General features: G+C 44.4%; 1 protein-coding gene across 8 annotated transcripts in view; it reads left to right on the top strand.

Moving 5' to 3' along the window:
- Window positions 1–20,046, top strand: part of LOC112216416 (RNA binding protein fox-1 homolog 2) — a 38,599-nt gene that overhangs the window by 12,076 nt on the left and 6,477 nt on the right. For 5 of the 8 annotated variants that reach the window (XR_002948315.2, XR_006080592.1, XM_042310635.1 and 2 more), the window contains exons 3-9: window positions 9,271–9,480; window positions 9,653–9,814; window positions 10,157–10,210; window positions 10,397–10,489; window positions 17,349–17,439; window positions 17,610–17,693; window positions 19,771–19,933. Coding sequence is in view for 6 of the 8 variants with exons in the window: in XM_042310635.1 (XP_042166569.1) it covers window positions 9,271–9,480; window positions 9,653–9,814; window positions 10,157–10,210; window positions 10,397–10,489; window positions 17,349–17,439; window positions 17,610–17,693; window positions 19,771–19,933 (857 nt within the window). In the remaining 2 variants the exon portion in view is untranslated. Of the gene's footprint in view, window positions 1–1,341; window positions 1,719–9,270; window positions 9,481–9,652; window positions 9,815–10,156; window positions 10,211–10,396; window positions 10,490–17,348; window positions 17,440–17,609; window positions 17,694–19,770; window positions 19,934–20,046 lie in introns of those variants that run through there. The other 3 variants (XM_024376386.2, XM_024376384.2, XM_024376385.2) reach the window with 3 other exon arrangements.

Raw genomic sequence — 20,046 nt, 5'->3', positions numbered from 1 at the left:
TTTTCTGAGATTTTCCAAGCTGTTTAAAGGCACAGTCAACTTAGTGTATGTAAACTTCTGACCCACTGGAATTGTGATACAGTGAATTATAAGTGAAATAATCTGTCTGCAAACAGTTGTTGGAAAAATTACTTGTCATGCACAAAGTAGATGTCCTAACTGACATGCCAAAACTATAGTTTTGTTAACAAGACATTTATGGAGTGGTTGAAAAACAAGTTTTAATGACTCCAACCTAAGTGAATGTAAACTTCCAAATTATTTTATTTTGAAATCATTTTCGTGATATTTTTCAACGTAAACTTGAACCAGATATAAAGTATTTGCCACCACTGCTGAAATAAATCCTAGTGGAAACACTAGTAACTGAGATACAAACTGTGTGTGTGTGTGTGTGTGTGTGTGTGCCCTGCAGTCAACACATCCCATATGACAATAAAAACCATACATAGGGGCCTACCTTATGTGTTTGTGTGTACCGTATGTCCAGTGTGTTTACCTGGGTGTGTTTTAAGAGGCTGATTGTGTTATTAGGTGGTTTAGTTGGTGTTGTTAATCCTCAGATCATCCTCCATGCTCTTTCCATAATCCCCTCATCCCTCCCTCTTTATCCCCCACTCCCTCGCACTACGGATGCCGTGTGACATCATTCATCATGAACGCTTTACACGGCTGACAATGTATGCATGGAATTAGAATGACTAGAATGGATATTCCCATTCCACTGTCTATATATCTCTATATTCTTGGTTGTTGTTCTGCGGCTAAATAAAAGAATACGGACGGTCCTCATGTCCACTTACTGTATACCTCTGTGTAGTGTGGAATGGCAGCTAAAGGAAAACAATGGCATCTTTTAACTGAAAATACCTAGAACTTGTCTGTTCTTAAACGAGTCTTGCTCAAGGAAGCGGTATAGAGAAAAAAGCCATTTGGACCACGGCGGTATTGTTAGGATGTTGGCCCGAAGAGGTTAAAAACACGAGACGATGAGAAGTCGCTCACAAAGCCCCCTGGGGAAGAGCTGCTAAACTGTCACTGACAGCATGAGACGAGGTGATCAAAGACTTTCCGACGGAAGAGCCCAGAGAGTGTCACGCAGGAGACGGTGAGAGAGTGTGCGAAAAACAGAAAGGAGAGGAAGGAGGGAAACAAAGCTTCTGTTCTCTCTTCAGTCTCCCAGTGGTGCGAGCAGCCCCAGTTTAACTCACCTACATGGAGAGAACAGGGGGAGGGAGATACTGCGACACGGAGGGAGAGAGAGAAGTAGGGGAGGGGGAAAGTTTGCAGGTGTGACAGCAAGGGAAAGGAGGCGGCGTAGGGAGGGGAGGAGGATGTGTGGCTGGGGAGCATCAGGCTATCTGGGTGAGAGAGAGAGGGATGAGCAGTGAACAGGCAACGGCACGACAGAGAAAACGGAAGGCTGGGGGTTGAGGGAAAGGAAAGCACAATAGAGAGAAAAAAAGTGAGCGAGGGAGAGTGACAGGGACAGGGAGAGCGGAGGAGGTGGGGAGGGGGGATTGGCATGGTATACGGAGCAAGCGAGGGAAGAGGAGGGAGATTTTGAATCTGTGAAGAGCGACAGATAGACGGGAGAGTGAGCTGGAGAGGGGACACGTACTCGGATAGAGAGGAGGAAAGGAGAGCGAGGATAAACGGACATTTCAAGTTTTTGCACGAATACGATGATGGGACTGTACTATCCTTCCGTGTTGTCGGTGAGTTCCTATCGTGAAATTCCTTCTGCAAGGCTTATTCTACTGTGTTTCGGTTGCTGTTTTAGAAAGGAACAACAATTAAATTACATAAACTAGGTTTGTCTGTTCTTTAGCTGCAGCGATTCTTAATTCAGCGCAAATGCCAAGCGTTGTGTTTGACCCTTTTTACTTGAGCGGTGTGCTAGTGATGCCATTTCATGCATGGCTTTCCACCCAATCATCAGTCAGAAGCGTCGGCAAATAGGAAATCAACACTGGAATACTGCGCTGCACTAGGAGAGGGACAGAGATGGGAGCCTTTGAAGATAGAATCTGTATTATAATATGCTGTGTGAGCTTTGCTGTACCGTATTGTCATGGCATCTGTTCTCTTGCCCTGGGCCTCTAGTGCTCACAGATACGTTCACTGGCCACTTGTACTCTGGCTTCTCACTTCATGCGTCGTAGCATTTGTGTTTATACGCAGCACATATGGACGGGAATATTTGTTCCTGCAAATCTGGAGAACAGGGAAAGGGATGTGTGTGAGAATAAGGATATAGGATTTGTTTAGGATGACTGTGTAAGTCAAGGCCTCTAGCCTGCACTGTCCTCGGGATCTGAGTAAGCCTCAAGACATGTTTGCGTATAGGAGGAGAGAGGAGGGAGGAGGAGAGAGGAGAGAGGGAATAGGAGGGAGGAGAGGGAATAGGGGGGAGGAGAGCAAATGGGGGTAAAGAAATTCTGCAGCTGTCTGTATACATATCCCTCTATGCTCTGAGCGAAAGGGACAGGTGCCCCAAGAACAGTTGTCTCTCTCTGTCTCACTCTCTGCCGGTCTCTCTCTGTTTTACTTTCTCTTTCTTCTCAACCAATACCCCCCACTCTCTTATCTCTCTGAGAGACGCTCTCTCACTCACACGCTTTGTTGAAGGTCGAGACTCCTGTGTGTGTGTGTGTCAGACTATCGCCATATCATTATATTTGAGGGATGACTCAGTGGTCCCACCATGTGTTCCACCAGTGTCTGACTGACTACCCTGGTTAGTGCTCTGCCTGCATACATGTGTTGGCCTGTACACTTCTTTCAGCAGTACCTTTTGAATCCTGCTCCCTTTACTATTTGACCTCTTTTCCCAGTGCCTCTCCCTGGGGCCCTAGCAGCTGTTATCTCAATGTTTTCCTTTAAGAGCCCCAGAAAGGGGGGATGGGACGGAGAGAGGGGAAACAGGAGAATGTACATTGAAATGAAAGGTGACAGACAGCCCACCTTTTGTCTTTGCAGGAAGGCCCATAAAAGTCATAGTTGTTCCTAAAGGATAGATTATACACAGATGGACTGATATGGACTGAGTAAATTATAGCTTCTGTTTTAAGGTGTGCTTTTACTACAGAGCTCTTTGTGCTAATAGGGATAGCCTAGCACTGAGAGAAAGAGAGAGGGTTGGAGAAATAGAGAAGTATTTGCAGAGCCCCACCCAAGCGTGTGCCCTAAGGCATGGGAGAGACGCCTACCTGGGCCCCCCCCCACACACACACACACACACACACAAACTATGGAGGTCAAAAGCTCTTGACATTCTTCAAAGGCCTACACTACCAGTGATTTATGATTCTGCCCCCTTTCTTCAAAATGGGCTATTAGTGTTGTTGCTATGACGACCATTCATTGATCGAGGTAGGCGTGAAGTGTCACCAGGAAGTGTAACAACTTTTTACAGGCCCACACGGGCATGAAGCATACACAATGTCCTGAGCCTTGCTTCAAATGTAATAATAATGGGTCCAGTTAACACTGCAAAACCGTTCTACTATTGGGACTGTGGAAGTCGTCTTTGCCGAGGTCCATTTTGAATGTTCATTTGTGTCCACTCTATGGCAGCGCTAAACTGATATGCTTTTGAAAACTAATGATGCACTTTCCAAAGGAGGGCAGGATGTGAAATCCCAACAAGCCTTGCTCCAACTGCTCAGTGCACGGTGTGATTGACAGTACAACGGTCATCTAGGCACTAGCTTATGTACACACATGAACACGTTGGCCATGGGAAAGCCAGAGTCAGATTGGTATTGAGCTCTCCGTGTCCTCTGAACAAGACGAACTAGTTCCATGGTCACTGACAATGTGTTGGAAGAGGAGGAACGTCATATGTAGTGTCAATAGACTCCTGTTTTGTGTGTTCACCTGTGTGTGTGTTTGTTTGTCTGGGGCTGCGTGCGTCGTTGCATGGTTGACAAGCGGTACGGTAATGCAATATTGACCGACAGATATTGTCAACCATGTCTGTCTTGAATGTGTACCTTTTTCATAAAGAGTTGCACCGGAGCCTAACAGACCATTAATACCAGACACAATACAGGAGAGATGACAGAGAACGTGGTGTACACGTGATAATCTGGAGCATGCATAAGACCCTACAAGGAAATGGATGTGGGGGTGGAGTGAGAGGGGCTTCATGACAAGCAGACATGTTACCCTATAAGGAGATGTGGAGTGGGAGGAGTTTACGGGGCGAGCTAATGTTCTGTTGCTATGAGGCTGCCTGGCAGCGAGGTTGACTGGGGGGGGTGGATGCAAGGGTCCCGTCTGGAATTAATGAAGCGTTAAAAAAAGAAGGGTGGAGTTGAGGGGGAGGACAGGGAGAACAGCAGCAGCAGGAGGAGAGCGAGTGGGAGGGAGGAGAGTGATGGGGAGAGGGGGCGGCTTAGGAGGATGGAATTATTTAACCAGGAAGGAAGGGAAGGGTTTCTTCTACAGTTCTTTACGTTAGGAATGTATAGATAGCTGGTAAACGTGCCAAGAATTTAATAAATAGTATTTTGAATTGTGTACTGTTAAGCTCCGTGTCTAATGTACTGACAACAGAACTGCATCTTTCAATTCATGCATCATCTACAGTTCAGTAGTGGCCATTGAATGCCACCTACCCCCATTCTTCATACACTCCAGTGCTTTAGAACTAGGCTGTAGACTTATGCCTTATGACTTATGACATACACCCATTAGACAAAGAGGTCCCTGAAAAGTCATTATTCATGTCGAAAGGCCTAGATCTGGCCTTGTTAGCCGCGGTTATCTACACACGCGCACACAGTGACACTGCTGCAGTCAGACAGGGCAGAGGAGTGCATTTTCTAACATGCCAGGCTCCTCAAACAAACTAGCTAGCCGGCGCTAACTGACCCGAAAGTAAGTCAGCTGCAGCTACTGCCTCTGAATCACAGGCTCCGTTGAACTGACGGCATAAGCTTACACAACCAGGGACACACACACGCACACGTTTACAAGTGTGTGCTGACAAGATGCGTGACACATATCTGTCTACAGGACACCCCACATCAGAGTGACAATATCTCTCCTTCTCCCCGTCCTGCTCTTTCTCCATCCATCCCTCTCTTTGTTACACAATCTATGTATGTATTCAGCAGATGCTCTTACCCAGCGACAATGACAAAGCAAGTTAGTCTAAATCTCATAACAAGGCGATCCTGACAGACCAGGAGACCATTCCAGTTGATGCCCACAGGACTCTGGTCAAAATAAGTGCACTATACAGGGAACAGGGCTCCATTTGGGAGATACCCATGGTGTGCAGTATCAGGGCTGTGCATGGCCTGTGTGGGAAATAGAACATGAATATGCTCTTTGAAAGGTCACGCAGTCGTTCAGCTAAAATGGAAGGCTCAAGGTTGCTCCATTTTTCTGTGTTTCGGTTTGGCAGAATTGAAAAACAAAGCAAGGGAATAGAATGGGATATTATTTGCCAATATTTTAGCTTCAAGGCTTTTTCCAAGTCTACATAGAACAACCCACGGTTAGAAACATGTACTGTGGGAGAGGGGCTTGGGGGTTGCCCTGTTTTCTTTCTTTCTTTTTCTGTTCTGTAAGAATCTAAATGACCCAGGCTTGCCCAGCGTCCCCAGCTTGTCACAGGTGCAAGGCAGCGAAAGGTCAGGAGCTTAAACAGATGGCACACACACACACTCTGTCCTAACACTCCCTCAGGGACTCTGGATGTATTGTACCACACAGCAGGGAAATGCTTCACCCCATCACACACACACACACAGACAGATGTTGTGTTTTTAGATAACACAGCATTATTGCTATATCAACTGATGCTTGTCATTATCTATAGACAACGTCACATAAATTGTCAGCTAGCTAGCAACAATGACAAGACGCTGACATTCTGATAGTTTTCTTGTTATTGATTTGACATTGAAGTCATTCAGCAGACGCTCTTATCGAGAGCGACTTACAGTAGTGGGCGCATACATTTTCGTACTGGTCCCCCGTGGGAATCGAACCCACAACCCTGCGCCACATGGGACCACGGCTGTGATATCATGTCTCGTTTTGACTCATTTCATGTGAATGCTAATATGGCAAAACATTTGCTAGCTAGCTAACCTACAACTAACAATGTATTTGAGAGACAACAAGAGCTCATTGTGCAGATGTATTTATTTTCAATAAACATTTGGAGACTATACAGTGGGGAGAACAAGTATTTGATACACTGCCGATTTTGCAGGTTTCCTACTTACAAAGCATGTGGAGGTCTGTAATTTTTTATCATAGGTACACTTCAACTGAGAGATGGAATCTAAAAAAAAAATCCAGAAATCACATTGTATGATTTTTAAGTAATTAATTAGCATTTTATTGCATGACATAAGTATTTGATACATCAGAAAAGCAGAACTTAATATTTGATACAGAAACCTTTGTTTGCAATTACAGAGATAATACGTTTCCTGTAGTTCTTGACCAGGTTTGCACACACTGCAGCATGGATTTTGGCCCACTCCTCCATACAGACCTTCTCCAGATCCTTCAGGTTTCGGGGCTGTCGCTGGGCAATACAGACTTTCAGCTCCCTCCAAAGATTTTCTATTGGGTTCAGGTCTGGAGACTGGGTAGGCCACTCCATGACCTTGAGATGCTTCTTACGGAGCCACTCCTTAGTTGCCCTGGCTGTGTGTTTCGGGTCGTTGTCATGCTGGAAGACCCAGCCACGACCCATCTTCAATGCTCTTACTGAGGGAAGGAGGTTGTTGGCCAAGATCTTGCGATACATTGCCCCATCCATCCTCCCCTCAATACGGTGCAGTCATCCTGTCCCCTTTGCAGAAAAGCATCCCCAAAGAATGATGTTTCCACCTCCATGCTTCACGGTTGGGATGGTGTTTTCAGGGGTTGTACTCATCCTTCTTCTTCCTCCAAACACGGTGAGTGGAGTTTAGACCAAAAGGTTCTATTTTTGTCTCATCAGACCACATGACCTTCTCCCGTTCCTCCTCTGGATCATCCAGATGGTCATTGGCAAACTTCAGACGGGCCTGGACATGCGCTGGCTTGAGCAGGGGGACCCTGCGTGCGCTGCATGATTTTAATCCATGACGGCGTAGTGTGTTATTAATGGTTTTCTTTGAGACTGTTGTCCCAGCTCTCTTCAGGTCATTGACCAGGTCCTGCCATGTAGTTCTGGGCTGATCCCTCACATTCCTCATGATCATTGATGCCCCACGAGGTGAGATCTTGCATGGAGCCCCAGACCGAGGGTGATTGACCGTCATCTTGAACTTCTTCCATTTTCTAATAATTGCTTCAGCAGTTGTTGCCTTCTCACCAAGCTGCTTGCCTATTGTCCTGTAACCCATCCCAGCCTTGTGCAGGTCTACAATTTTACCCCTGATGTCCTTACACAGCTCTCTGGTCTTGGCCATTGTGGAGAGGTTGTAGTCTGTTTGATTGAGTGTGTGGACAGGTGTCTTTTATACAGGTAACGAGTTCAAACAGGTGCAGTTAATACAGGTAATCATATAATGTGATTTTCTGGATTTTTGTTTTAGATTCCATCTCTCACAGTTGAAGTGTACCTATGATAAAAATTACAGACCTCTACATGCTTTGTAAGTAGGAAACACTGCCGATTTTGCAGGTTATCAAATACTTGTTCTCCCCACTGTATATAGTTATATGTTGTCAACAATCTAAGCCAAACCCGTTTATAGCAGTCTGATATAGTAAATGAATGAAACACGTTGAATCTAGTATTTCATGGATCCAGTAGCAGGACTTTTCTGTCAGTCTTCACCTGTCCTTTCCTTCTCCATATCCCATCCCCCTTTCCTCTCCTCTTGTCTCTCCTGTCTTTTCCCTCTCCATATCCCATCCCCCTTTCCTCTCCTCTTGTCTCTCCTGTCTTTTCCCTCTCCATATCCCATCCCCCTTTCCTCTCCTCTTGTCTCTCCTGTCTTTTCCCTCTCCATATCCCATCCCCCCTTTCCTCTCCTCTTGTCTCTCCTGTCTTTTCCCTCTCCATATCCCATCCCCCTTTCCTCTCCTCTTGTCTCTCCTGTCTTTTCCCTCTCCATATCCCATCCCCCTCTTTCCTCCTCCTCTTGTCTCTCCTGTCTTTTCCCTCTCCATATCCCATCCCCCTTTCCTCTCCTCTTGTCTCTCCTGTCTTTTCCCTCTCCATATCCCATCCCCCTTTCCTCTCCTCTTGTCTCTCCTGTCTTTTCCCTCTCCATATCCCATCCCCCTTTCCTCTCCTCTTGTCTCTCCTGTCTTTTCCCTCTCCATATCCCATCCCCCTTTCCTCTCCCTCTTGTCTCTCCTGTCTTTTCCCTCTCCATATCCCATCCCCCCTTCCTCTCTCTCCTGTCTTTTCCCTCTCCATCTCTCCTGTCTTTTTTTCCCTCTCCATATCCCATCCCCCTTTCCTCTCCTCTTGTCTCTCCTGTCTTTTCCCTCTCCATATCCCATCCCCCTTCCTCTCCTCTTGTCTCTCCTGTCTTTTCCCTCTCCATATCCCATCCCCCTTTCCTCTCCTCTTGTCTCTCCTGTCTTTGTCTTTTCCCTCCATATCCCATCCCCCCTCTTCCTCTCCTCTTGTCTCTCCTGTCCTTTCCCTCTCCATATCCCATCCCCCTTTCCTCTCCTCTTGTCTCTCCTGTCTTTTCCCTCTCCATATCCCATCCCCCTTTCCTCTCCTCTTGTCTCTCCGTCATCTCTTTCAGCACTCTCACCATTTCCATTTAGGGTAGCGATGCCCCTCTGCCAGTAAGCAAGGAATGCACTGTAGTGTGTGTGTGTGTTTATGAGAGTATTTCGGGTAGTTGTGGGCATTAGATTATAGCACAGCCGTTATCCAACAGTCAGCCTTTGAATGTTTAGGCTTGTGGGCGTTTGCGTGTCATAGTTAGTGTGTTGAGGTGTGTATGTGTCTATCTGTTTGTGTCTGTGTGTGGGCGTCGGCATCTATTGTGCTGCTTCTCTGTGTGGAAGCTGCTGACCCCCTCAATAATAGATGGGCCTGTAGTGAATATTTAATGGACAACAGCACACACACACACCGGGGGGATGGAAATATAATATCCGTGCCTGTAAGCCTTTTAAACTGAACCTCTTGGGAAAGTGGTCTTACCCCTAGTGATGTTCTCTCAGGCTCTCTCTCCGGCTCTCTGTCGGTAAAGGAATACGGTGGAATATAGCCAGCCAGTTACTTAAGACCACTCACCTCTCTCTTCCTTTCTCTCTCTCTCTCTCTCCCACCCTCAGGGCTCTCAGGATGCAGCAGGTGGTCAAGAGGGTCTCGTCCCCCCATCCTTCTCCGCCTTCCCCCCTCCTCCCCCTCCACCCCCCCAGAACGGCTTGGCCCTGGAGTACGGGGCCAGTCTGTACGCCGCAGGGGCCATCCAGGGGTCGGTGGAGGCCGGACAGGCAGGCCTTAACACCCCGACAAGTGTCCCAAACAGCTTAACCACCCACGTGAGTTTGTGGTTTTTATTTTGCACAAACTTTACCAGCGAGTTTGTTTCACCCTGTGAATGAGCGAGTAAGTGTCTATTAAATCACTACTTTCTCGCTGTCTCTTTCTTTCTCTGTCTGTCTGCCTCTCTCACTCTTTCTTCCTATTTCTTTCACTCTTTCTTTGTCACAGCAGTCAGATGTGTCGTCACAGATTGATACCCAGTTGGTGGGTACAGGAGGTGTTGGCGGGGGGTCCGTAGGGGACGACTCAGAGAAGGGGACCCCGAAACGCCTCCACGTCTCCAACATTCCCTTCCGCTTCAGAGACCCTGACCTCCGGCAGATGTTTGGGGTACGAGACCAGGAATATTGTCCTTTTTCCCCATCCACAACCCTGACATTCTAGATTAGTTAGTGATTTAAAGGAGCAATCTGTGATTGCTATATACATTTTAGGACTTTTAAATGAGCGTTTTAGTAAAGCTTCCTTAACACGGAGCAGGAAAAAGAGCAGAGAATTAAGAGAGGCACTAAGAGGAATAGAACTGATCATTAAAAAGTTCAGCATGATTTCTGCTAGTTTATATGTCCGGTACAATACTGCCGCCTTGTGTTCAATTTTTGTATTTCATTTTCAATGCAGTAGTTTGCAGTGCCATGCTTATTGATGCTGCCCCCCCTTTTTTTTCTACAGCAATTTGGAAAGATCCTCGATGTAGAGATCATATTCAACGAGAGAGGATCGAAGGTATGACATGTACACGTCAAACTACCAAACCTGTTCATTTTAAGTTACATTACATAATACTCTGCACAGAATGGACATAGCTTACGCACATTTCTTCATATCCCTTATCCTTCTCTTATATTCCAACCCTCTTGTTTCCACTCCATCCCCTTCTGTTTCCCATCCTCAACCCCATTTCCTCTCTAGGGTTTTGGCTTTGTGACGTTTGAGACGAGCGCAGACGCTGAGAAGGCCAGAGCTGCTCTCCACGGAACTCTGGTGGAAGGACGCAAGGTTGAGGTAATTTACCCTCCAAGAACGGTGGCCATTTTGTTTTTCGTCTTTGTCCCATGTTCAGCAGTGACATTATGTCCGGTTGGCTTAGTATGCTCCTCCATCTCCAGTTGAACTGTCTCAAATGGTTTCGGGGAGTCTGTTTGTGTTTAGTGTTATAATAACCCCCTTTCCAGCATGGTGCGGTGGTGCCTCACAGAAAGATTGATGCGCACGATGTCTTGGTTTTACATCACTTCCTGTTTCGCGCACTGTCCATTTGCACGTTTTGATCTTCAGCTTTATGGGTCTGCCTGGATTGCAAAGCATGCTGGGTGGTTTGGCAACAAAATGGTCTGGGAACAGTGTTTTCACGTGACACCTTTACACACTGTGCCTCTGGATGCTGCTTATGACACGGCATGCGAGAGGGCGTGTCTCTGCTGCACCCCTTCTTTATATCCATCATCACCATCACTTCCACGATCAGAATCTGGGCTTTATTGGTGTTCACTATTTTAGAGTGGGCGTTCTCCCTCTCCTCTCTTCCTTTATTTTCTTCTTCTGACAAACAACCAACCATGCTTGCTTGTGTTTGTGAGAGATTCTCTTGCATGGGCTACCAATCGTGTTTCAGAAGACCGGTCAGGTGATGTGACGTCTTAAAAGATTGCCTCCTTTTCTTTCCCCTACATTCCAATACCTGTGTGCTTGATTGTGAGTCAGTGCACAGTATTGAAGTAGTCTGATTACGTTGCTGTATGTTGACATTGCTGCATGCATTAGGTTGTTGGCAGGTATTGGTATGAGACTGCCCTGAGGGAGTGTGGTGGTGACGTGTTTGATCTGCTGCTTATAGATTCACTGGTGATTTTTGGGGGTCTATATGTCACTCATTAAACAAAGGCAACCCACACCTCACCCTCACTTGCATCCCCCTTTTCCAAGAGTAATACCTGGTGTAATGGGGACGAGTTCTGCTGCGATGCCTCTGTTTTTCTTTGTCAGCATGACTTGGAGGATCTCGGAAGGACAACACCTCATGCTCTGCCATCGCTTTGGCTCTTGGTTTTAGATCCATGCTTTATTTTGAGCTCTTCTGCATGCTCTCAACTGTTATGCAGTCCTCTGCTGTGTGAATTGTGGGCCTAAAACGTGCGGGTGAGAGAGAAATACGGGGGAAGAGGGGGAGAGAGAGCGATGGAGAGAGTGACGAGTGACGATTATACGGCTGTCTTCCTCTCCTTTCCCCCCTGTTCTGTTCTGCTCCATCTCTTTCTCTATCTTCATGCCGGTCGGTCTGTCTATCCTTGTTTGTCTCTCTCCCCTTATATCAACCTGTGTTTGTTTGTGACCCTCAACACCTATCCATATTAGGCTTGGGCGATATCCAGATTTTCATACTGTCCTACCTGCCATCCCAGGATTTACGGTATTACCGGCATAGCCCACAAGGGGCACTAAAAACCTTAAAAAAAAGCCAGTTGGGCATCTATTACTAGAATGCTTACAACAAACTATTTGCAAGGACCGGGAAATCCTGCTCATAAAGTTATACAATCATAGCTAGTAGCTACCGAATGTCATTTTCGTTGCGTCTGGACTTGTACAAGCGAAGGTGAACGAGAGAAATTGTGCAAAAGTTGTGATGCATGCTTTTCTGAAAGAAGATCCAGCATGTGTACATCCAGCAGAGGTGAGAAGAACGGAGGAGGAAAAAACCTGCTAGTAAGGAAGCACAGGGGGAAAATGACAGATAACTAACCAAAAGCCCTTTGACTTCTCACACACGGCAGAAAGCCGTGATAAGATATCTGATGGCAAACATTTCGTAGTGAATTGTATGAGTGTAACTTCATCGCCTCGTGCGGCGCACAACAGTGACTGGCCGATAGATTTACAACGCTGTGGTCTCACCAGCTCCCGCTGTCTCCTGTTGTGCCATTTGCCAGAGGTGGGACCAAGTCATTGTTTTACAAGTCACAAGTAAGTCTCAAGTCTTAGCGCCCAACTCCCAAGTCGAGACAGGCAAGTCCGAGTCAAGTCTCAAGTCAAGACAATCAAGTCTCAAGTTTTTAACTTTGAGTTTCGAGTCCTAAACAAGTCCTAATGTGCTCTTCACCAAATGTAATACCATTTCATATTTTTAACAAGAATAATAGTTTGTATATTACATTTACGCAAATCATGAATGCTTTTAACTTAAAAAATAACTATATTTATTACTTTCCAAATAAATGTTATATTTCCACGGAAATACATGGGTAGCCCCCAATAGTGATCGACTATCGAGGATCGCTATCGGGCACTGTAGGCTTGTACACAATCGCCCAACCTTGTTTTAGGAACATCAGGCAGTTGTAGCTCAATCTTGGGTGCAGTGATCACATTCCTGAACTGACTGACTGTGTGGAGGCTCATTGATTTAACATTACGTTGCCTACATGATACACTCGTAAAGTAATAAATATATAGCTGTCGTCTATATTAGCCACGACTTACCGTTCTTTGTGCAGCTTCAAATGTCGAACAAAGTTGGAAATTGTTGCGCCTCCGTCTGTAATTTTCTTCCCGCATGTTTTGCAAGTTGCAATCCGTTTTTTGTTAATACAGCGTCGTCTTTATAACTGAAAATAATCATTTGGGGTATCATCTTTCCAAGGGCTCCTTCTGAATTCAACCGGCGACGTTCCTCTGCACTGCCACGCACAGCTTTTTCTCAGCTGGCACAATTTGATTGGCTGCTGTCCGATTCAAACTGGAATCCGTTAAATGAAGAGTTTAGGGGGAAAAAAATCATTATTTTTTATATTTGGGCATCAAGTCAGGTCGAGTCATAAGGCTCAAGTCCAAGTCAAGACACGAGTCATTTGTGTTGAAGTCAAAGTCGAGTTGCAAGTCATCACATTTGTGACTCGAATCCAAGTCATGTGACTCAAGTCCACACCTCTGCAAACAAACACTTGACTGGCTCAACTGTTCTGGGAACTGCGGTAAACTTCAGAACGTAAAATAATGTGACCGGTGAAATGAAGAGCGCAATCTGCTTCATCGCCGAATGTATTGCACAAGTTGACTGCAGGTATTAACTTAAAAAGTTACTACAAATATTAAAATTTATTGAGGAACTTCAAATAAATAATTGAGAGTATTGAAGAAAAAACATCCTGTGGCTTTTTCCAAATACCCTAGTATACGGTATAAATGCTATACTGCCCAAGCCTAGTCGATATACCCCTCTCCGTCTGTCCATTCTCCTTTTTAAGTCTACTCCAATAGAGTATTTTGTTATGTGTTGGGTTTTTTACCAAAAAAAGTTATATTATCTATTACTTCTTTCAACATGAATAAATTACGTTACTTACGTTACCCTGGGGAAAGTAATTAGTTACACTACTCTTTATTACTTTTGTGTTACACCCCAAAATGTTGCGCTTCCTCACTCAATGTAAACAATGTCAACGTTACCCTACGTAGGCCTATGCACCAACACAATTAGCCTAATAATGACAGACACAATGTCTACTGAGGATAGGGGCAGCATTTCCTCGACTACATACCCAGCTACATGCTGGTTCAGCTCCCCCTGGGTCCCAGCCTGTCCTCCTGAACCATTAGAATCAAACCTTGGTTGTTTGGATGAGGTAGGCCCACAGTCATCTTCAGCAGCAGGGTCAGGTGTTTCTCACCTGGGCAGAGTTGACATTTTACTGTGTTATTCTTGTCATCTTGTCCTACCAAATTAAAGTAATGGGAGTACTTCCACACTGGGAAAGTAAGTGTGTAAGACGCTTCTGCCATTTTCCCATCTTCCTCACTTAAGCAGTTAGTAGTAGTGTGTGCATGCATAAACAGGAACTTTGTGAGAGGACATATTTTTTTAAATGTTATATATATATTGCGCCAACAGAGGGAATAATAATCTCACACATTAATTTGGATCAATAAGTGTAATAGGAAGGGAATGATAACTGTAATATTATTACTACAATTTGAACAGTAACTCTGATATATTACTCGTTACCACAAAAAGTATTATTATTACTGTAGCGCGTTACTTTATAAGGCATTACCCCCAACACTGGTTGTGTTGAAAAGTTCAGTGACTTCTCCCTGACCCATAGGCTTCTAGATTGATCCCTCAACTGTCCCCCTCTGTCTCCCATGTGTGTATGGCTGTATCTGCTCATATGTATTGGGTATTTGTAGTAGTTACATCAATAGAGGTCAGCTTTGTGTCAAAAGGTGACCAATCACCTGTGACATCACTTCATGACATCACTTCCTCTGTGTACCTCAGGGTGGGGGTGGTTGCTTTTCATCACCTCATTGGTTGTTTTTGTTTTGGTTAATTTCTTATTATATTTTCTCTATTTCCCCCTGATGATTTCTGTGTTGTTGTCAGTCTCCACGGTAACCGCTCGCGTGTCCTCACACCGTTTCCCCAGCAATGGTAAGTTGTGTACACATGGCATCATTTTTGAATGACCCCCCCACCCCCCATCTGCCAAATAAAGATAAAGTGCACCCTATACACACACAAAAATACAATAAAAGTGTCCTTGACCCTGCAGGGTTTGATCGAAAGGATCTGATTGGCTAATCCTGTGATTGATTGTGGAGCCGGCGAATAAAATGCTGATTAGAAAAACCAATGGCATTTGGACCGCATGGCCTTCCCAGACTCTTTCTGTAACATTAAGATAAGCTGATATAAAACGCATCTGCAAGCGCAACTGACTACCACTTTATGCATTAATTCCATTCACCACTCTAACTGCATTCAAACATTCATTCTAGAGCTATTGACTTCCTGCATGGTTGACTATCTCTTGTCGTCTGTATCATATAGTGCCACTGTCATCTCTATGTTATGTATTAGCTAACTTTCTTTAGTGAATACCGAACGGTAGATTGCTTTGATTCAACAGCATTTTGTTTGGTACACTAGTAGTGGGTTGGCATGATAAAGCATGTACGCGTTGTTGTAGAAGTCAGTCTTGGTAACGAGACAGTAGGTTTTGTGCGCTGGCTGCAGTTGTCGATGTAGAAGGGCAACGTAGTCTATTCTTCACATTAAAACAAAGGTTAAATGACACTTTGTACAAGCTAAGGATATGCAACTGATATCGAGTATATAAAATACTTCAAACTAGTTACCAATGAAGACCACCACGAGAGCGAAGATCATCTTGAAACCACCATCAGTATCACATCTGACTCTCAATAGGATAGTATATTTAATTGGATTATGTGCCCAGACTTTTATTATGTTCATGAGGAGTTTCTTTTTAAAAATGTTGAGCAATGGTTTGGTTTTGGATGGTGTGTTATATTGGTGTCTGCTTCTAGTTATTTGTAGTGCGACACTGAATTGCAATGCCTGACAGTGTTTCACGGTCATGGTTTGATTTGGTTTTTTGAGGAATGACATTTGCACCCCCCCCATCCTCTATCTCTTTATTCTGTCCTCTCTTCCTCTCTGTCTCATCCCTCTTTATCCCAGCTCATGTATTGGATCATATATGTAGGCAAACGGTTAGACGTTTTTTCTTTTGTTTTGATTAGTTTGTTCCGCATCTTGGTATTTTGTTTTTTGTTCATGAGAGAATTTTTTTTTTGCATTTCTTTCTCTCTCTTTACCTCCCATCATTTATGTGTTCCCATGTCTTTTAATGTGGACTGGCTATTCTTCCTGCATCCCGCTCTCTCTTCTCCCCCCTTCTCTCTCTGTATGATGTGTATGACTTGATTGGGAGGGCTGACAGAATGTTTTGATTGGTCTATATATACTGCATCTGATGCTTGCTGATTGGCTGGTTTGGCTCACCTTCTGGTCATGTGATGCGCTCTTGATTGACTGGCTGCGTGTAATCTGTGTGTGACCTGTTCAAGTGATGAAACGTTTTGCATCGTGTTCAACAGAAGCTTACTTCACCCTCTCTTTTCTCTCTTTTAAAGGTAGCAATGCCTGGAATGGTCTTGGATTTCTTTTGAATGCCTTAATCTGAAATGTGTTTTATTTTTGTTCAGTCTGTGTGTGTGTCAATGGTTAAATTATTGTGAATACTCACAAATTCCTAGTTTTTTATCCTTCAAAAAGAATGCATAGATCAATCAATTACCATTATCACTTTACATCAGCAAAATGAACCTCTTATCCAAGCGTAGACACTACTGTCACTTTTTCAATTCATACGACTCACAGTAGCAGATAAATGTTGACAAGTACAAACACAGTTTTTTTTTACTAATCTCAATTTATTTGTGTTAGTTACATATGTATTAATAATCTGAGTTAGTAAAGTTATAGCCATTTCTAAGTGTATTGACGCACTCATATTTCAAATATCTAGGGTCTATTTGTTCTGGTAGTACTGAAGGTTATGTTGGTGCCTGTACTGTGTGGTTTGGGCATAGAAATACAATGAATAGAACAGGTGTCCCCATTCAAGTCAGTGATGGCATAATGGGTGGTCTGTCGGCCATTGCACATATACCCATAAGACCAAAGCAGTAAGTAAAAGCAGGAAGTGTACCCATCAATCTGTGCTGTGATTTTTTTTTTTAAACTGACATTACAAAAAATAAAGTACATTCCGTTGCATGAGCCACATCACTATTTATTTGAATGAACAGTCTACACTATCATGGAAATGATTACTTCACACTACCAGGCACATATTGTGAGTGTACCCTTGAGTTTAACGGTCAGTTTTCCAGGGTTAGAGGTTCCACGCATGTTCTATTCATTCTATTTCTATGGGTTTGGGTATACAGGAGGAGCCTGTGTTTGTGCATGGAGCAGGCAAGGGTGTTTGTCCCTCAGGTCCGGTGTGACCCCTCGTCGTGTTGTCTTGACCTCTGACCTCTCTCTGACACCCAGGTCAACAACGCCACAGCCAGGGTGATGACCAATAAGAAAATGGTCACCCCATATTCTAATGGAGGAGAGGGGCTCGCCGCTCTACCTTATGGTAAAGATAATATTGCTGGTTATAACTGCTGAATATGACCAACAAATTAGTAGCAATGTAGTTGCATGTGATTACATAAGTGTAATTGCATAGTATGTTTAACTTGTTGCGATATAGATGTTGAGTGTTACTCATATTTCTTATCCTCTTTTTCCTCAAATGTACATTAGGGCTATTAAATGCCAACTCCCCTACAGCCGGGTGGAAGTTGAGTCCAATGGTTGGAGCCATGTACAGTCCAGAGCTCTATACAGGTGAGATGCTAACATTGTTAGACTAATTTCATCAACACAGCTGATGTTAGGAGATGCTAACATTGTTAGCTTAAGTCTTCATTTCATCAGTATAGGTGTGATGCTAACATTGTTAGCTTAAGTCTTAATTTCATCAGTATAGGTGAGATGCTAACATTGTTAGCTTACAGTGTCTAAGGAAAGTATTCAGACCTCTTGACTTTTTCCACATTTTGTTATGTTGTAGCCTTATTCTAAAATATATATATTTTGTTAAATTATCCAGCAATCTACACACAAATCTACACACAATACCCCATAATAACAAAGGCAAACAGGTTGTTAGAAATTTCTGCAAATGTATTAAAAATAAAACAAGTATTCAGACCCTTTGCTATGAGACTCAAAATTGAGCTGCGGTGCATGCTGTTTCCATTGATCATCTTAGATTTTTCTACAACATGATTGGAGTCCACCTGTGGCAATTTCAATTGATTGGACATGATTTGGAAAGGCACATACCTGTCTGTATAAGGTCCCACAGTTGATCGTGCATGTCAGAGCAAAAACCAAACCATGAGATCGACGCAATTGTCCGTAGAGCTCCGAGACAGGATTGTGTCGAGGCACAGATCTGGGGAAGGGTACGAAAAAATGTCTGCAGCATTGAATGTCTCCAAGAACACAGTGGCATCCATCATTCTTAACCGGAAGAAGTTTGAACCACCGGGCTGGCCGCCCGGCCAAACTGAGAAATCGGGGGAGAAAGGCCTTGGTCAGGGAGGTTACCAAGAACCCGATGGTCACTCTGACATAGCTCCAGAGTTCCTCTGTGGAGATGGGAGAACCTTCCAGAAGGACAACCATCTCTGCAGCACTTTACCAATCAGGCCTTTATGGTAGAGTGGCCAGACAGAAGCCACTCCTCAGTAAAAGGCACATGGCAGCTCGCTTGGAGTTTGCCAAAAGGTACATAAAGACTCTCAGACCCTGAGAAACAAGATTCTATGGTCTGATGAAACCAAGATCGAACTCTTTAGCCTGAATGCCAAACATTATGTCCAGAGGAAACCTGGCATCATCCTTTACGGTGAAGCATGGTGGTGGCATCATGCTGTGGGGATGTTTTTCAGCAGCAGGGACTGGCAGACTAGATTGGATCGAGGGAAAGATGAACGGAGCAAAGTACAGAGAGATCCTTGATGAAAACTTTCTCCAGAGCACTCAGGACCTTGGACTTGCGGCGAAGGTTCACCTTCCAACAGGACAACAATCCTAAGCACACAGCTAAGACACCGCAGGATTGGCTTTGGGACAAGTCTCTGGAATGTCCTTGAGTGGCCCAGCCAGAGACCGGACTTGGGCCCGATCGAACATCTCTGGAGAGACCTGAAAATAGCTGTGCAGCAACGCTCCACATCCAACCTGACAGAGCTTGAGAGCTTCTGCAGAGAAGAATAGGAAAAACTCCCCAAATACATGTGTGCCAAGCTTGTGGCGTCGAACCCAAGAAGACTTGATGCTGTAATCACTGCCAAAGGTGCTTCAGCAAAGTACTGAATAAATGGTCTGAATACTTATGTAAATTTCATATTTCAGCAAATAAACCTGTTTTTGCTTTGTCATTATTGGATATTGTGTGTAGATTGATGCGGGAGAAAAAACAATTTAATCAATTTTCGAATAAGGCTGTCACGTAACAAAATGTGGAAAAAGTCAAGGGGTCTGAATACTTTCCGAAGGTCACTGTATGTCCTCATTTCATCAGTGTAGGTGAGATGCTAACATTGTTAGCTTAAGTCCTCATTTCATCAATATAGGTGAGATGCTAACATTGTTAGCTTAAGTCCTCATTTCATCAGAATAGGAGATAGTGAGATGTTGATATGACTAGCTTTAGCCCGTATGTATTCCTTTATATTAGGACCCTTCGCCCCACAATGGATCTCCATCATAATTCAAATAGCATGTTTCCCCTTTCTGTAGACTGTTTGTTATTTTCTGTAGACTGTTTGTTATTTTCTGTAGACTGTTTGTTATTTTCTGTAGACTGTTCTTTTGTGTAGACTAACTCTTTGTTCTTTTTTGCCTCTCTCTGATTTCTCTGGCCTGTCTCTCTCAGTCCCTGGCTTCCCGTACCCTGCGGCGGCTGCCACAGCGGCAGCGACCTTTAGGGGCGCCCACCTCCGGGGTCGTGGCCGGCCGGTCTACAGTGCTGTCAGGGCAGCCCTACCCCAGCAAGCTATACCTACATACCCAGGGTAAGTGTTACTCAATAAAACACACACACACTTTTACTGCATGGTGTGATATAACAAATACACTTAATTGCGTTCGTTTGGTGCTGCACTGAAATACCATTTCTTTGTCTGAA

This window comes from Oncorhynchus tshawytscha, linkage group LG32 (genome assembly GCF_018296145.1).
Source record: "Oncorhynchus tshawytscha isolate Ot180627B linkage group LG32, Otsh_v2.0, whole genome shotgun sequence".
Lineage (NCBI taxonomy): Eukaryota > Metazoa > Chordata > Actinopteri > Salmoniformes > Salmonidae > Oncorhynchus > Oncorhynchus tshawytscha.
Note: the sequence above shows the minus strand (reverse complement) of the source record. Positions and strands in the feature narration are given on the sequence as shown.